The 14,482-nt window shown below is 40.1% G+C and overlaps 2 protein-coding genes across 2 annotated transcripts; both read left to right on the top strand.

Moving 5' to 3' along the window:
• The first annotated feature begins 1,289 nt into the window (after positions 1-1,289).
• On the top strand, positions 1,290-8,971 carry LOC142948239 (sushi domain-containing protein 2-like). The gene is made up of 16 exons (XM_076090131.1): positions 1,290-1,353; positions 1,514-1,712; positions 2,039-2,190; positions 2,319-2,486; positions 2,579-2,753; positions 2,848-3,049; positions 3,545-3,630; positions 4,844-5,112; positions 5,205-5,339; positions 5,455-5,610; positions 5,944-6,192; positions 6,604-6,787; positions 7,159-7,253; positions 7,333-7,512; positions 8,673-8,769; positions 8,929-8,971. Exons 1-16 carry the CDS (start codon positions 1,290-1,292, stop codon positions 8,969-8,971), a joined length of 2,454 nt encoding a protein of 817 aa, XP_075946246.1.
• A 1,916-nt stretch (positions 8,972-10,887) lies between these two features.
• LOC142962760 (heat shock protein beta-1-like) lies at positions 10,888-11,757 on the top strand. The gene is made up of 3 exons (XM_076103432.1): positions 10,888-11,278; positions 11,396-11,459; positions 11,598-11,757. Exons 1-3 carry the CDS (start codon positions 10,888-10,890, stop codon positions 11,755-11,757), a joined length of 615 nt encoding a protein of 204 aa, XP_075959547.1.
• The last annotated feature ends 2,725 nt before the right edge of the window (positions 11,758-14,482 follow it).

Here is a 14,482-nt window from a genome sequence, read left to right as displayed (position 1 = left end):
CACTGATATGTATGCAAACATTACACTGCCAATATCTCAGTAGAGCAGACAAGAAACCAGTAGTAGAGCCTAGCCAGAACATCATCGGGTCAGCTTGTTCCTAATGTCTGGAGTTTAATCATCTCTGAGTGAACAAACTGATCCCAGATTAGATTCGGGGAAATCAACCATCCTTCATATGAATAGAAGCGCTTAATCTGTTTTTGTATTAAATGTATCTTAAATCTTGTGTAGATGATAACATGATAAATATAAATATATATATATGTGTGTGTGTGTGCAGCCATGAATGTTTCTAATACCTCACCCATGTTTTACGGTTACATTAAAAACATGTTAAACCACAGACACTGCACGTGAAAAAAGTATTTCTTGGGGGTAAATTACTTAATTACAGAACAAAATACATCAGCACATTTTAAATGAATGCTTGATAATCTATACATAAGTATATTTTGCTTAGATGATTTTTGAGGTTGCAGCTCCCCCTGCTGGCCTACAGGTCCCCTCTGGGACTGTTGTCAGCAAACTTGTCGTGCTTATGTTCTGTTCATAATTAATTTTCCATCTACCTTTAGTGATGCAAAATTGGTGTCCAGGAAACAAATACGAATGTGAGGCATAAAAGTGTAACTTGTTTTTGTCTTCTAAATGATTCATTTTGTCTCAGTGATGGCAGCATTGGATTGTGAAGTAGCTTAATCTGCAGCACATTCTGCTGGACAACACAAATACCAACATGAAAATAAAAAGGAAAATGCTGATGTGGGATAGAAATGCAAAGATTGCATTTAAATTCGGAGAGTGCATATTCTCAAATTTGAACTACAGTTCAACATACTCAAAGTTAGGCATCAAAGGTAGTTGTAGTGGAAATTAATCCTCTTAATTGCCCTGTGAGAAATAAACCTAATGAACCTGATGGGCCAGGGCCCCAGGCCTTGGAAGGTGCTGCTGTTTTTAAAGAAGAGGGTTAGTTCGTGAGGTCAGGATGACCCTGTAGACATAAGATACATTTGTTATCTGGGTTTGATGAGTGATGCGTTTGCAACGTCTGCATATGTTCAGGGTTAAGCGATACAAGTTACATCTAAAAAGAACAACGTATGATAAATTGCCACAACAGTGGTCATGTAAGGATACGGTCAGATTTGTTATCATAATGACCGCTGGTTAATGATTCAACATATCTTTGGAAATGCCTGTGATGAAATAGGCCAAGGTTTAACGAAACTGCTGAGTATTTAAACCGACACAACCAAATTGAAGCAGCAGCAGGAACCTCGGTCATGATGGAAAGATTCACAGCAGTAATATTTTTCCTTCTGGTTTCATGTATCTGCAGGATATCAGGTAAAAACACACACACTTCCAAACCGCTACATATATTGTATTTTGTCTCCGACAGTTGGAAAGATACCAACCTATAAACATGAACTGCTTTTACCAATTTCAAACCGGTGGAGACACTCCAGACTCCACACTTAAAATACTTTCTCCTTATTTTGAACAGGACAGACGTGTGAAAGAAGTTGTGGAGAAAAATTGGACTCATGTTCATGCCACTCGACATGCACGTCTCTGAAGAACTGCTGTACAGACCATAAAGAGTACTGTGTGGAAGTCTTTCCATATTCCGGGTCTATGTTCGGTGGGACGGATTTTATTGTCCTTGACGCGAGTTTCACCAATAGTTCAGAGATTCTATGCAGGTAAGACTTTCTGTTACATGCAAGCGTTTACGTGTTGCTAAATCTGTTCTGGTTAAACCTTTCACTGATCGACTGATTAACGTGAAGAGAAATACAATGAGGAAAAAAATGTCTTTTCAATTTTAGCATTTTCAAGGGCTTTCAACCGCAACTCATGGTCTTTATCAGGTCTTCTGAGCAATATTCTGACGAAGATATCCAAAACATTATGAGGTGCAATTGAAAGCAATGGAAAAAGCGTGGAGTGAACTTTCACGCCCCAAGTATCACAGTAAAATTATACAGTTGAAGTTTAATACAGAAACCTGCTGATCATTCTTTTATAGGTTCAACGGCAATATCGACACTGTGGGGTATGTGGACGAAAACAGTAGAGGCCATTGCATCTCCCCACTGTTGTATGAAACGGGATGGGTTCCCTTGGACATCTCCTCTGATAATGGCACTACATTCAGTAGAGTTGGAGCCTGGCTCTCAGGTACAATAACTGCATATTTTCTGTTGAGGAAGACCTCAAAACTCTTCCATATATTTTATTACACACAGTTTTCCATTTAGTGCGACATTAATATATGATTTACTTGATTCAAATGTGTTGCTTTACAGTGCATACTGGCAAGTTAGATGCTAAGTTTAAGGCAACTCTGGTCAACGCAACAAAATGGCAGTACTACGGTACACCTGACGTTGGAGGCTTTCTTGAGATGACGTGGAATACGTCTTTGGTCAGAGCGGTGAGGGTCAATATAGAGGTCTGGGGATACAGGGAGACAGGTGAGTATGCCTGTTCGTACACCGCATTTACACTTGTTAGATCACATGATTACTCATTCGTAAAATGCTGAATTCTGTATGTTTCTCTGTAGGGAAGCCCTATACAGACACCTGGCAGGGTGAGTGGCAGTATCTGTACTCACTTGCAAAGGATCAGCCCAACAATGGATCTTTTAGCTTTTTGCCCAAACCAGCAGAGAGCGGCTTTTCAAGTTGGGAGCTTGGCTCTCTACGTATCAGCCCCAGCACCAACCCCGATGGCATACGGTATGTACAAACACTTCCTATAATATAGAATACTACGATAACACATATTATTGTAGTCGTCAGCTGTACAATATTTGTCATGCGTTTCATTTAGGAATGTACAAGCGGCATGGACTGAGGATCACGCTCTGGCCTGGCATCTGGAGGAGAGGTTCAGGCAGAACTCGACAGTTTGGGCCCTGGAGAAATGTTTAGCATGGGACCAGCTGGAAAATCAGCTGCCCAACTTCCTCAGCGAGATCATCGACTGTCCCTGCACTCTGGCTCAAGCAAGAGCAGACACTGGGAGGTTTCACGTAAGTGTAGCAAAGGTTCAATGGTTATCTGTACGCCATTTAATTAAAGATAAACATAACGCACACACGCAATACGTCTCACATGAACTGAAAATGACATCATCACAGTAAAGCAATTTCCTGTGTGGTCGATTTTAGTTATTACTTTATGTGTTTATGGGGATTGTCAGTGGCCGTAGCCCTTTGCTAATACTCACTGCTTATCAGTTCAAAGTCAATGAGAGCTCTCCCTTAGTTGTTGCATTCACAAGCATTATCTGCAAAGCTGAACTAATTTCAGCATCAATTTTACGCCTTTTATCTTAAAAATGTAGAGTTAGGGTTAGGCAACGCATTAGTCATTCAATATCAGGCGAGTGACAAATGGGATGATAAAACTGCACATGAGCGTATTGATGGGGACCATTATGCCTCTGAACGGCAGCACATACATGAACACAGTGAAATGCACATTTGGCTGCCTGGTTAGCACAGACGCTGTATCTCTCTCTTCAGACTGACTATGGCTGTGATATAGAGAAGGGGAGCGTGTGCACCTACCACCCTGGATGTGTTCACTGTGTGAGGGCTATACAAGCCAGGTGAGTCCCTCACTCACAACTGTTGACTAGCCTTCACGGTCAGCTGTCAACATTATGTTCTAATATCACAAATGCATTCACAACATTAGCAATGATTCTGAAACACACCGTATTTATACGATTTGCAGGGTAGGTTTTATAGCACAACTTTACTTTATGTACTCGGTCGTATTTATGGTAATATTTTCAGCTGTTAGCCGTCAGTCTGGCTGAATCTGTGGTACTTGAAACGACATACTGTAAGCATTTTGCAAAAAATGTGTTGATCATGTAAAATGAAGGTTTCATGCACAGAAGAGCAAACAGAAAATGTCTGAATTGGTATGTCCATTCTTATACTGCACTTTATAGCCTTTTGGCTGCCTATTTATTTCTTATCTATACTCTTATCTACAACATCAAAGACATGGTCATGATTCCTCACCCTAAAAGTAAGCAGTGGTAAATACCTGCATCAGTCCTCTTTATGAACGGTCAACTTGAATTATAGCAGCTGGAAGAGTAAAACTGTCGGACACTCTGTGTAGGCTACTGACGAATGGAGCTCTTGTTGAGACCAGTCTATTAATCTACATTTATATTTAAATTATATCAAAGCGACTCTGAAAGTAAGTGGATAACTATTGCGATGTATTTTGTAATGGAATACTATAAGGTACACTGCTAATTATAATTTCAATGTAACTACTAACTATACTGCAAGGCATTTAGTATAAAAACAACTAGAGCAGCTGCTCTAATGTAATCCATATGAATACTACTAAATTACTAAAGCACTAATAAATAATATTCTAGCCACTGGTACTTAAAAACTAATTAGTATGCACTCATGCCACGGTAATGTTGGTCTGTCAGTAGGTCAGTCCACCACCTCACCAGGCTGAAATATCAAAAATATCAAAAAACTATTTGATGAATTGCTATGAAATTTGGTACAAATCTGTGTTGTAAATCTCATGTTGTCCAATACTTCGATACCTGTAAAACTAATGCTAAGTAGCAAATGTTAGCATGTTAGCATGCCAACACTTAAGATGGAAAGCATTACACTTGCTTAACATCAGCCTGCTAGCGTTCTCATTGTGAGCTCAAATTATCATTCCCACTGTGGCCTCTCGTGTAGCTGTAGACTCTTGTATAAATTGGTATCATGATTTAGTTGCAGCAGAGTTCACTCTTTCAATTGACGATGTTTTTGGATATGTATCAACAGTCCTACATATGCAGCGGGACAGCAGTGCTGCTATGACAGCACTGGCGCTCAGGTGCTGACATGGGACTCGATCGGGGGTAGTACCCCCGACCGAGCACACGACTGGGGCTCACCCCCATTTCAGAACCCCCCTCGAGTTCCCGGACAGTCCCACTGGGTCTATGACGTCCTCAGCTTCTACTACTGCTGCCTGTGGTCTGACAACTGCCACTACTACTTCAAACACCGGCCCTCCAGTGACTGCAGGCGTTACCAGCCACCCAGCTCAGGTGAGGGAATCGTTAGGCACGGTATTACGGTTTATGTGTTTTTTATGTTATTACTGTTAGAATGTGAAGTTATTTTTTGTCTGTAATGACAGCTTTGGTGTTTGGAGATCCCCACTTCATAACTTTTGATGGTGTCAGCTACTCCTTCAATGGCAACGGGGAATACACTTTGATGACCTCGACAAAGAAACGGCTGACAATCCAAGGCAGGGCAGAGCCGGTGAATGGTGAGTAAGTGAAGGCACTGAGCTTTTGAACCTTTCTATCTCTCTCAACAATGATCGGTAAATGCTACCACTAAACACATGAACTATTCCAACAATCCTTGTTGTCTCTAACCAGCCACCATAAAAGCTACTATGTTGACGGCTGTAGCCATGAGAGAAACACCCTCTGATATTATCGAGGTGCGGCTGGTCAGCGGTCACAATGGCCTCGAAGTACTGCAGAATCAAAAAACCCTCTCCTTCTCTGAGCAGCACTGGATGGACCTGCATGGTGAGACACTGATTCGCCTTTCTGCTTTGTAATGAAATGTAATAAAATGTATTCCATTTGTTTATTTTATTTGACAGGAAGTAGGAATTTGGACACGGTCTTTAAATTTGTGACACAATGGTTAAAAAAAAAGACTAAAGAATTACCTTCAACTTGACCAACTACAACAGTAAAATGCTGCTTACACATGCAGAGACGTGAAATCACCAAAAACTCTTCCAACTTTGCCAAAGAAAAGAGGTGTCTTACTAGGACCCACATAGCTTATTGTCAATACATGGTTGATGTAATCTTGTTGAAACTACAATAACTGAACTTTATTCTCCCCTCTAGGTGTGTTTGTGTTTTCTCCTTCCTCTACAAACGTGACCGTGATGTTCCCAAGCGGAGCCGGGGTGGAAGTGCGACTGAGAGAGGGAACCATGACCGCCACCGTGCTCCTGCCGGAGGAGTTCAAAGACTCCACTCTCGGACTGCTCGGAAAGATGAACGGTGACGCCAAAGACGACCTTGTTCTCATCAACGGAGACCTTGTGAGCAACCTCACCAATCCAGAGGAGGTGTTCAGCTTCGGGGCAAGCTGTAAGAAATGATTCACAACGCAGACTAGGTTGTGCCGTTCAAAATTCAGTTGGTGTTTATCACTGTTGTGAACTTTATTTTATGTATGAGCTGTATATGTTATATATACAACAAAACCAGTGTACATTATTTTGGATAATAGAAAGGAAGAATTAAACACAGGTCACCAAAGTTAAAGTTAATCCTTTCGCCAAACCATTTCTATGTCACACTGCTTCCTGTTTTGGGTCATGTACCCCTTCATGTTACTCTTTCATGTTGGGAAAACACATTTCTCTTGTTGTGTTTTCGTGCATTGATCAGGCATTTGCGTTCCAGGAAACCCCTCTCATTTTATGCAACATCAGCAGATAATGTTGCAAAGGTTTCACTTAAATTTAAATTCTTTTTTTCTTTCTTTTTGTCTTACAGGGGCCATCTCCAACCAGTCTGCCTTGTTCACATATGATTCAGAACATCTTTTGAACACCTATTATTATGCTCCCAGACATAACGATACATTTGTTCCAGTGTTTTCTGTCCCCGAGAGTCCAGATGATCCATTAGCCAATCAGACACATGAGATATGCACTGGAGAGGGCGCTCAGTACTGTAGGTATGAGAAGAAAACTTGTATCTACTTTTACTCATTATAATAGTTAATTAATTTAATGCTTGTGTTTTTAGAAAACACATAAGTATTAAGCTAGTTCTCTTAAAGGGCCACTCCGCCAATTTTACACATGAAGTTTAGTTTACTCATCATGAGGACCACTCAGCTTGGGAAAATAATTACATAATGTCTTCTGTGGCTCTTAAGGGAGCTTTCTTTTTAGACTTTGACCAATACGGGGCCTAAAAGTAATGACATCTCGACTTCTGATGATTTTTTTTCAACTATATGTAAATGTTAGTCATTGCCATTTCACAGAAATCATTTTCTTATTTAAAGCAACTCATGTTCTGATCAGTACCTCTGTCCTGTAGGTATGATATCCTGGTAGGTCGTAGTCCAAGAATGGGAAATGCGACCAAAGTGTCTTTCCAGAGTCACATTTCTCTTGTGGAGGATCTAAAGCAAGGTGAGAGTATAAAAACACATGATGAAAATAATCATCATTATGTACATTTACTTATGTTAGGTATTGTTACACTGTGCAGTGATATCCTGTGGATGGCTTTCACCACCTAATAATGGGAAGAAGGAAGGGACCACATATTTACAGGGCGCTAAGGTGCAGCTTTCCTGCGATGACGGCTACACTCTCCAAGGATCTGCAGAGCGAATATGCCAGGAGAACGGCCGGTGGTCTGGAGAAGACACAAACTGCGTGGTTCCCAGTATGAATAAATAAAGAAATCAGGCCTGTCCGATGATTCTGATCTTCACAAATCAACAGTGGCAAATGTGTGAGTGTCTGTATTTTAGCATGCACATGTGTGTGTGTGTGTGTGTGTGTGTGTGTGTGTCCTTGTTTGCATCATTTGATCCATCAAATCAGCAAAATATTAAATCTTTCTCATGACCTTTTTACACACATATTTATGAATGAGAATAACTTCTCACCATTGACTCACTCTAATAATAATGCACGCATCAAATTAGAGCTACAAAGAATTTAACAATGCTTCCTTCTGTGGGCAGTGGACCCTGTGTGAACATCACTTTTTGACAAACACATGATGACATATTGAGCTGGCCATTTATCCCAGTCCTATACGAGAAACATACAGCTTCACAGAAAAACGGAGGAAAGCTGTTGGATGTATTTTTTTCCATTTGATGGCACTCTTCCTTTTTTCTGTGTATTATCATTGACCTGTTTGAGGGGCCTTTTCCGCTACTTCTTGTGGATTCCAGAAAACAAACGTCTGCAACTCTCAAGTGACTGATTATACCCACCATCAGCAATCCGTCCAGTAGATCAGTCTGGACCAAAGTGGTGAACCGACCGAGCAACAGACATTTCCATACCTAGAACCAGGCCTCTAGTGTGACTATAAATGACAAACATAGTTTAAGATACCTGCATATAGCTGGGGAGTAGATTGTAACATAATCACAAATTACAAGGATGAACTTTCGCCCTGCCTGGTTCCTCTCGATTGAAACAAATACATGCAATCAAAGGCTAAATATAGGTTAAAAATCAATAAAGTCTGTTCATTCAATCATAAGAAATGTTCAGTATATTCAGCAGCAACAACAACAACAAAATATACTTTCTATAAGAGACAGAAGTACATGAGTTATCCAATGTGTGCCACTAAATCGGACAAGAAAAACAAATCCTAGTTAATACACAAACATGAACCTTTAAGTGTAAACAGAGCAATGAAAAAGTCTGGTTGGTTGGGAGCTTTGCTGCATCTACTCTCTCTTCCTGTCTGAATCAATGCAGTTCTAGTTTGAAAAAAAAAAGAAAATCACACAAACTATGTTAATACTGATTGTGCTTGAGCCTCTGGTTAAAAACAACAACATCTTTGTCATCTTTTAGGTAATCTCGCAGGAATTGTGGCCGGTTCAGTGATTGGAGCGGTAGCACTGATTGTAATTATAACAACACTCGTACTCCACTCCAGGAAACAGAGAAGGTACAGTATCTTCAGTTGATGTATCATTAATCTACAACATAACATTTCTAAAAGTCATTATCCTCACAACACTTGATATGGAAAAAGTGTGACAGAGGCTTCATATTGTAGTTTCCTGCGTCTTCACTGTTTTTATTTGTGTGTTTTTTTTTTCTCCAGAAGAGCTTCTAACCACAACTGTTCATCCACTGAAGAATGTTAGAAGTGAATGCATGCATAAATACATGCTTCCATCGGATACAGACACATACCTCAAAAGAGATATAGCCTATCCTTGTAAAACCACAGTCATGTTCCAGATTAAAATATATTATGAGGTTGAGCAAAGGTCACTTCACGGTTAAAGAGCAACTACACACTACATCTTTTACACACTGCTTCTCCCACAGCAGAAAGGTATTATTGCACTGATACCTATAGGCTGACATTTTAACACGTGTTGCACTTTTGACCACATCAACCATAAACGCAAAGCATTCTGGGCTATAAAACTACAGGTTTATTGTTAAGTGGAAACACATTTTATGAATAAAAGCTCGTAAGATCATTTGCTTCAGACTCAGTCATCAAGTTGGACGATCTATTTATGAATGATGGGCCGAAACCAATAACTTACAGTTAGTCTGTTCAATAAGCTAACGATAATTGATTGGTGAACCATTAATGATGCAACCTGCTACCGTCTAAACATTGTAGTTAAAGTGTTTGGGCTACTGAAGGACGTCCTTGGTCAGCTCTTCAGATCACCTGTATATTTAGGCTAACAGACAAACTATGAGACTAAATGAACTCTGCACTGCGTACTTATATTTGTGTTCTGTCATCAAATATTCATGAATGCACGAGTATGCATGTATTGTCTCATAATAAATGGCGGTCACCAAACTTTTCTACAGTATACCTTTACTTCAAGAAATGTGGAATAACTTCTGGGAATGAGAACCCATTATCCATCAGCCTCTGTGATTACCTTACGCTGCTTTAGCTCTGGAAATGTAAGGTATATTGTCTTATTTACTCAGTCTAAAACATGGCAAATACCGCAAAAAATATTGCAATGAACTACTAAATAGTAATCACAAACCTTTAGTAGAATGCAGTGTGAGAAAGCTAAAATGTAAGGAAATTTTGGTTGTAATGTTCTCCAGCATCCATGTAGCTAGCAGGCTATATCCAACAAAAGTGAACTATAGTCAACGAGGCTCGGTCTGCAGACGACATGCTCGACTTTGTGGAAGCTCTGCCCCCTGATATATAGTTAATACTTTGGACTGATGCTTTGGGTGAGTGCAGATGGAAAGGCAACAGATATTGCCTCATTAATAAATACCATTCCTCTCTGATGGCAAATGGCTTGATTTAGTCCTCTGAAGCTCAGTTAATTATTTATACAACATGACACCCATGAAGACGTAGCTCTAGATGCAAAATTCCTCACCACCACTCGACTGCGTCAGTGCCCATCACTTTGTCCTGAATGTAAACACACCCTTTATAGTTCTAATTTTCCTTACATAGTCATCACATGATTTTGTTTATTCCGGCTTGAGTTGTTTTTCTTAAATCTTGTGTTGAGAAGCTGGAAGTTACCCTGTTGTTTACCGTGTGACTCTGCTCGTACGTGCTGTACCCTCACATAACACTAGGCTGTGAGTTATATGGACAAAGAGCACCAGTATGTGACAAGACTGCAGAGGCCACTGCTGAATAAACTGTCTGCTTGCTGCTTTCAGAGTCATTCGCCAACAACTTGCCACAGACACTCCAGAGATATAAATAAAGAATAGTTAAGCATTATCCTCTCCAGGTCCCGGGGCAACAGAGGAGTAACACACTAGCTCATGACATACCGAGTCATTCTCGTCCCTTAGATCACACTTGATGCTGGACAAGTGTTAGAATGACTCCGCTGGGTATATATGTGTGTGAGTAGAGCAGTACAGATGCCAACGCAGTCTTTTTCTCAGACCTCTAGCTCACTTTCTGTTGAGAACAGAAATACAGCTGCCCATTGTTGAGTGCTCAGGTCATCAATCTAGACTTGTTTGTTAGGGTGGAGCTTCAGGCTTTTGCAGTTTCAACATCCTTTCCCTTCATTCGGACCTTATTTCCTAAGATATGGAGGAACAAAATAAAATATTATCCCGTCCCATTTTCCGCCGAGATGTGAGCTGGGATCCTTTCCCAAACTGGACGCAGCCGAGTCGAATCTTCACGCAGGACTTTGGCCTTCCTCCTTTCCTGGACCCTGGTGATCTGGACTGGATTGACTGGTCCAAGAAGAGACTAGCATCTTTCTCCTGGCCCGGGTATGCACAAACTCCCCTTCTGCCTCCATTCAGTGGCCAGCACCATGCGGCGTTGAACCAAAAGGGCCCGAGAGAACTAGCAAGTGGAGTGTCAGAGGTCCAAACAGGGCAGGACAGCTGGAAGATCAACCTGGACGTCAATCACTTCTCGCCTGAGGAAATTACAATCACAACCAAGGAGGGTTATTTGCAAATATCAGGTACACTGCACATGATTCTCTGATTTTTGAGATGTGACAAAAAAAAAAGTATACAGTGCCTGATCTTTAACATTCTGTTCTTGACACATTTAAAAAAAATGATTTTTTCATTACAAGGAAATCATGAAGAAAAGCAGGATGAACATGGATCTGTTTCAAGGTGCTTCACCCGGAAATACAAGTAAGTTGTCACTGAGAATGTGAGGAATTTTGAAAAAAATGATCTTCCTGTGGTTCAATGTGATAACTGTGTTTATTGTATGATGACACATATATAAGGCAAGAGGTCAACATAAACAAAACTCCTCTTCTCTTCAAGGCTGCCAAAGGGAGTGGACTCGCAACACATCAGCTCTTCGCTGTCCGGTGATGGAGTTCTGTCCGTAGAGGCCCCCGCTCCAGGGACATCCATCAGCAACCCACCCAATGAGGTTGTGATACCAGTTCAGATCAAACAGACGCAGGACGGTGAAAAGTGAAACCAGTAAGCAAGAATTTGAAACGACAATCGGATGTTGCCCAGGTTGCGTATAGCAACTTTTGCAGCACTGGCATGAAAAAAGGCAGAACTAGTCTGTCGTAGTGTTTTCCTGCTATAAACCACTGATATTGCAATGTCAACGGTACAATATCATTACGTTTGGTTTCACAATTAAATGCAAACTCATCAATATAATACAGAATCAACTCTGAAAATAAGGAATTATTTTCGTTTGTCATTGCTTATAAATGGATTAGCATGACCGTGTAGTCCTAACAACATACCATCATGTTTTCATGCTCTTATAATATCTGAATTATATGACAAAATACAAGCTAGCAGCTATAGGAAAATTAACTATTTATATCCAAACAGCTTATTTACTTTATAACAAAAAGGTCACGTTGTGCTTCTGTGTAACATGGCAAGATAATTAATAATTGATTTGGTTTGATTTTATTTTGCTTGCGAAGAAAAGAAACATTGTAAAAAGCTGTAACATAGATTCATTTTGTGTGCTTGTCCTGAAAGTTGTACATTGATGTATTGATTAACCAGCCTAATAAAGCTGTCCGAATATATCTGCCAAAAATGTATTAAACAGCTTCTGCCATATAAATAAAACATTTTAATTGTATCCTTTAGTGTTCTTTATGAGTGATGCATTTATTAGCAGATTATAGGATTTATACAAACCTGTATTGATTATTCATCCATTGCTCTATTTCTGATGGCTTTCCATAACATTATTATCAAATGGTCCACAAGAGGGCACTGAAGTGTATACTTTAGTATTTCAGTTGATTTGATTTATTAAGGTAGAGCTTCATCAAGTTTCTCCCAAAGAATATCTAGATCCTACAAATGAGCTGTTGTAAGTTTATTCCACCAAATTAATGCATTTTGAATTCACTGTAGTCAATTGTGGTCTTCTACAAGCCACGTGATGGCAAACTTTAAAACAAATGCACAGCAGCCTGGAGCTGGATGAAATGAAGGTGTTTTATAACTGAGAAATGACACATTCATGTAACATTAAAGGGCATTAGAGGCTAAAATGTTCAAGAGTAGAAGTCAGGGGCTCGGCTGATCTGATGATGGCCACTCAAAAGTAAACAGTGACATCTACTGCTTGATCCAGGTATTACATGTTGACGTATCAGGGGTTACTATATTTGACCAGAATGTCAACACATGGATTATTGTAATGTTGGAAATACTGAGACAGGTCCATTGAAAAAAATGGGGGATTTTGTTTAAAATTGTGATCGCTCTTTTAGTGTGGTTTGTTGATGATTCAGCCAGTGGTTGGCTGATATGGAAATACTGAAGGAATCACTTAACAGCAATTTGATGATGTGACAAGCAGTGGTTCAATGGAATTTGAGTATACAGTGAAGGATGTGGTGTTACCAAATACATTGTTCACAGTAATTACATCTGAACCTATCCTTTTTGAGAAATTCAAGCATGCAGTGGTGAAATGTCTCTGCTCTTGCTTTGAGTTTTTCTTGATCCAGATTGAAGCCAGCAGGGTGGGAAAACAATCACTTCAAATTGATTTGGGATTAAAGTTTTTGCAAATCAAAAGTTATTTTTCCTTCTTTCATTCCTGCCCACACAGTGGAAAATGTACCTAAATTGATAATGTGTCAGTTTAGATACAGAGGAGCTTAACAGATCTTGAAATTGTCCCAGACAATTAGGTTAGTTTTGGCCAACAGACTCTTAACATGCATTTACACATCCATTAGAGTGCAACCCATTGAGTCCCCCTCTGCTGCAGCCCCATCACCGATGTTCATAGAACCTGTGATCCTTCATCCATCCATCGTCAACCTCACAGTTATTAACAGGGAAAAAAGCATGCAGGACCACCACTGTCAGGACCAAAGCCAAAAATAAGTCAAAGGTTTTTCGTTGTTTTGTTTTTGTTTAAACTGAAAGTGGATCAGGGGATCAGTAAAATGTACAGTACGGTCAGTTTTAATGTGTGCATAACACCCGTTGATCTTTGATAAGATGTATGCATAGGTTAATGCCAACATTGAATATTGTGTTTACAAACAATAAGCGGAACTTCCTGCATACTATGCCGTTAAGTGAAAGTGTGTAAAATATGTAATCTAATGCTTGAATATCATTCAGCACAAACATTCATCCAGGAGGAACCCTTGTTCCTGCTCACACATTCACATGGAACATAGACCCACAGCGGCACAAACTAGCAAACATTTCTCAAGAAAATGTAAGCATATACCTTCCGCCTGAGGAAAATTGTTCTGATCAAGATTTTATCGAGGTCTTGCTATACTTTAGGTGGTTGCTTGGTATGGCGTCTAGAGTGCTGCTAGATCTGTTCGCTGTGTTTGGATAAGTTGCTACAGTATACCCTAACCCTAACCCTGTCACTAGCTGGTTGCGAAGGTGTTCTGCAGGGTTAGGGTTGCACGTGATTGCTAAGTATTGCAGGTGGTAACTGGGAGTACTGCATGTGTGCTACGGTGTACTTTGTGTTTGCGGTCATAGTGCTAGTCGTGCATAGTTCTAGTGCTAGAAGTAGTGCTAGTCTGGCAGCAGTGATGGCGACACTTGTGATTTAGCGAAGTATATTCATTACCATGGAGAGAGACACAACACCTAAATGTTTGTCTCTGTCGCCCTCGAGCGGCCACACAAAGTAACGACAGAAATAATACGAGTGGCAATTATAAAATATATTA

The sequence above is a fragment of the Anarhichas minor genome, unplaced genomic scaffold (genome assembly GCF_050575085.1).
Source record: "Anarhichas minor isolate MPS153535 unplaced genomic scaffold, ASM5057508v1 ptg000002l, whole genome shotgun sequence".
Taxonomy (NCBI): domain Eukaryota; kingdom Metazoa; phylum Chordata; class Actinopteri; order Perciformes; family Anarhichadidae; genus Anarhichas; species Anarhichas minor.
Note: the sequence above shows the minus strand (reverse complement) of the source record. Positions and strands in the feature narration are given on the sequence as shown.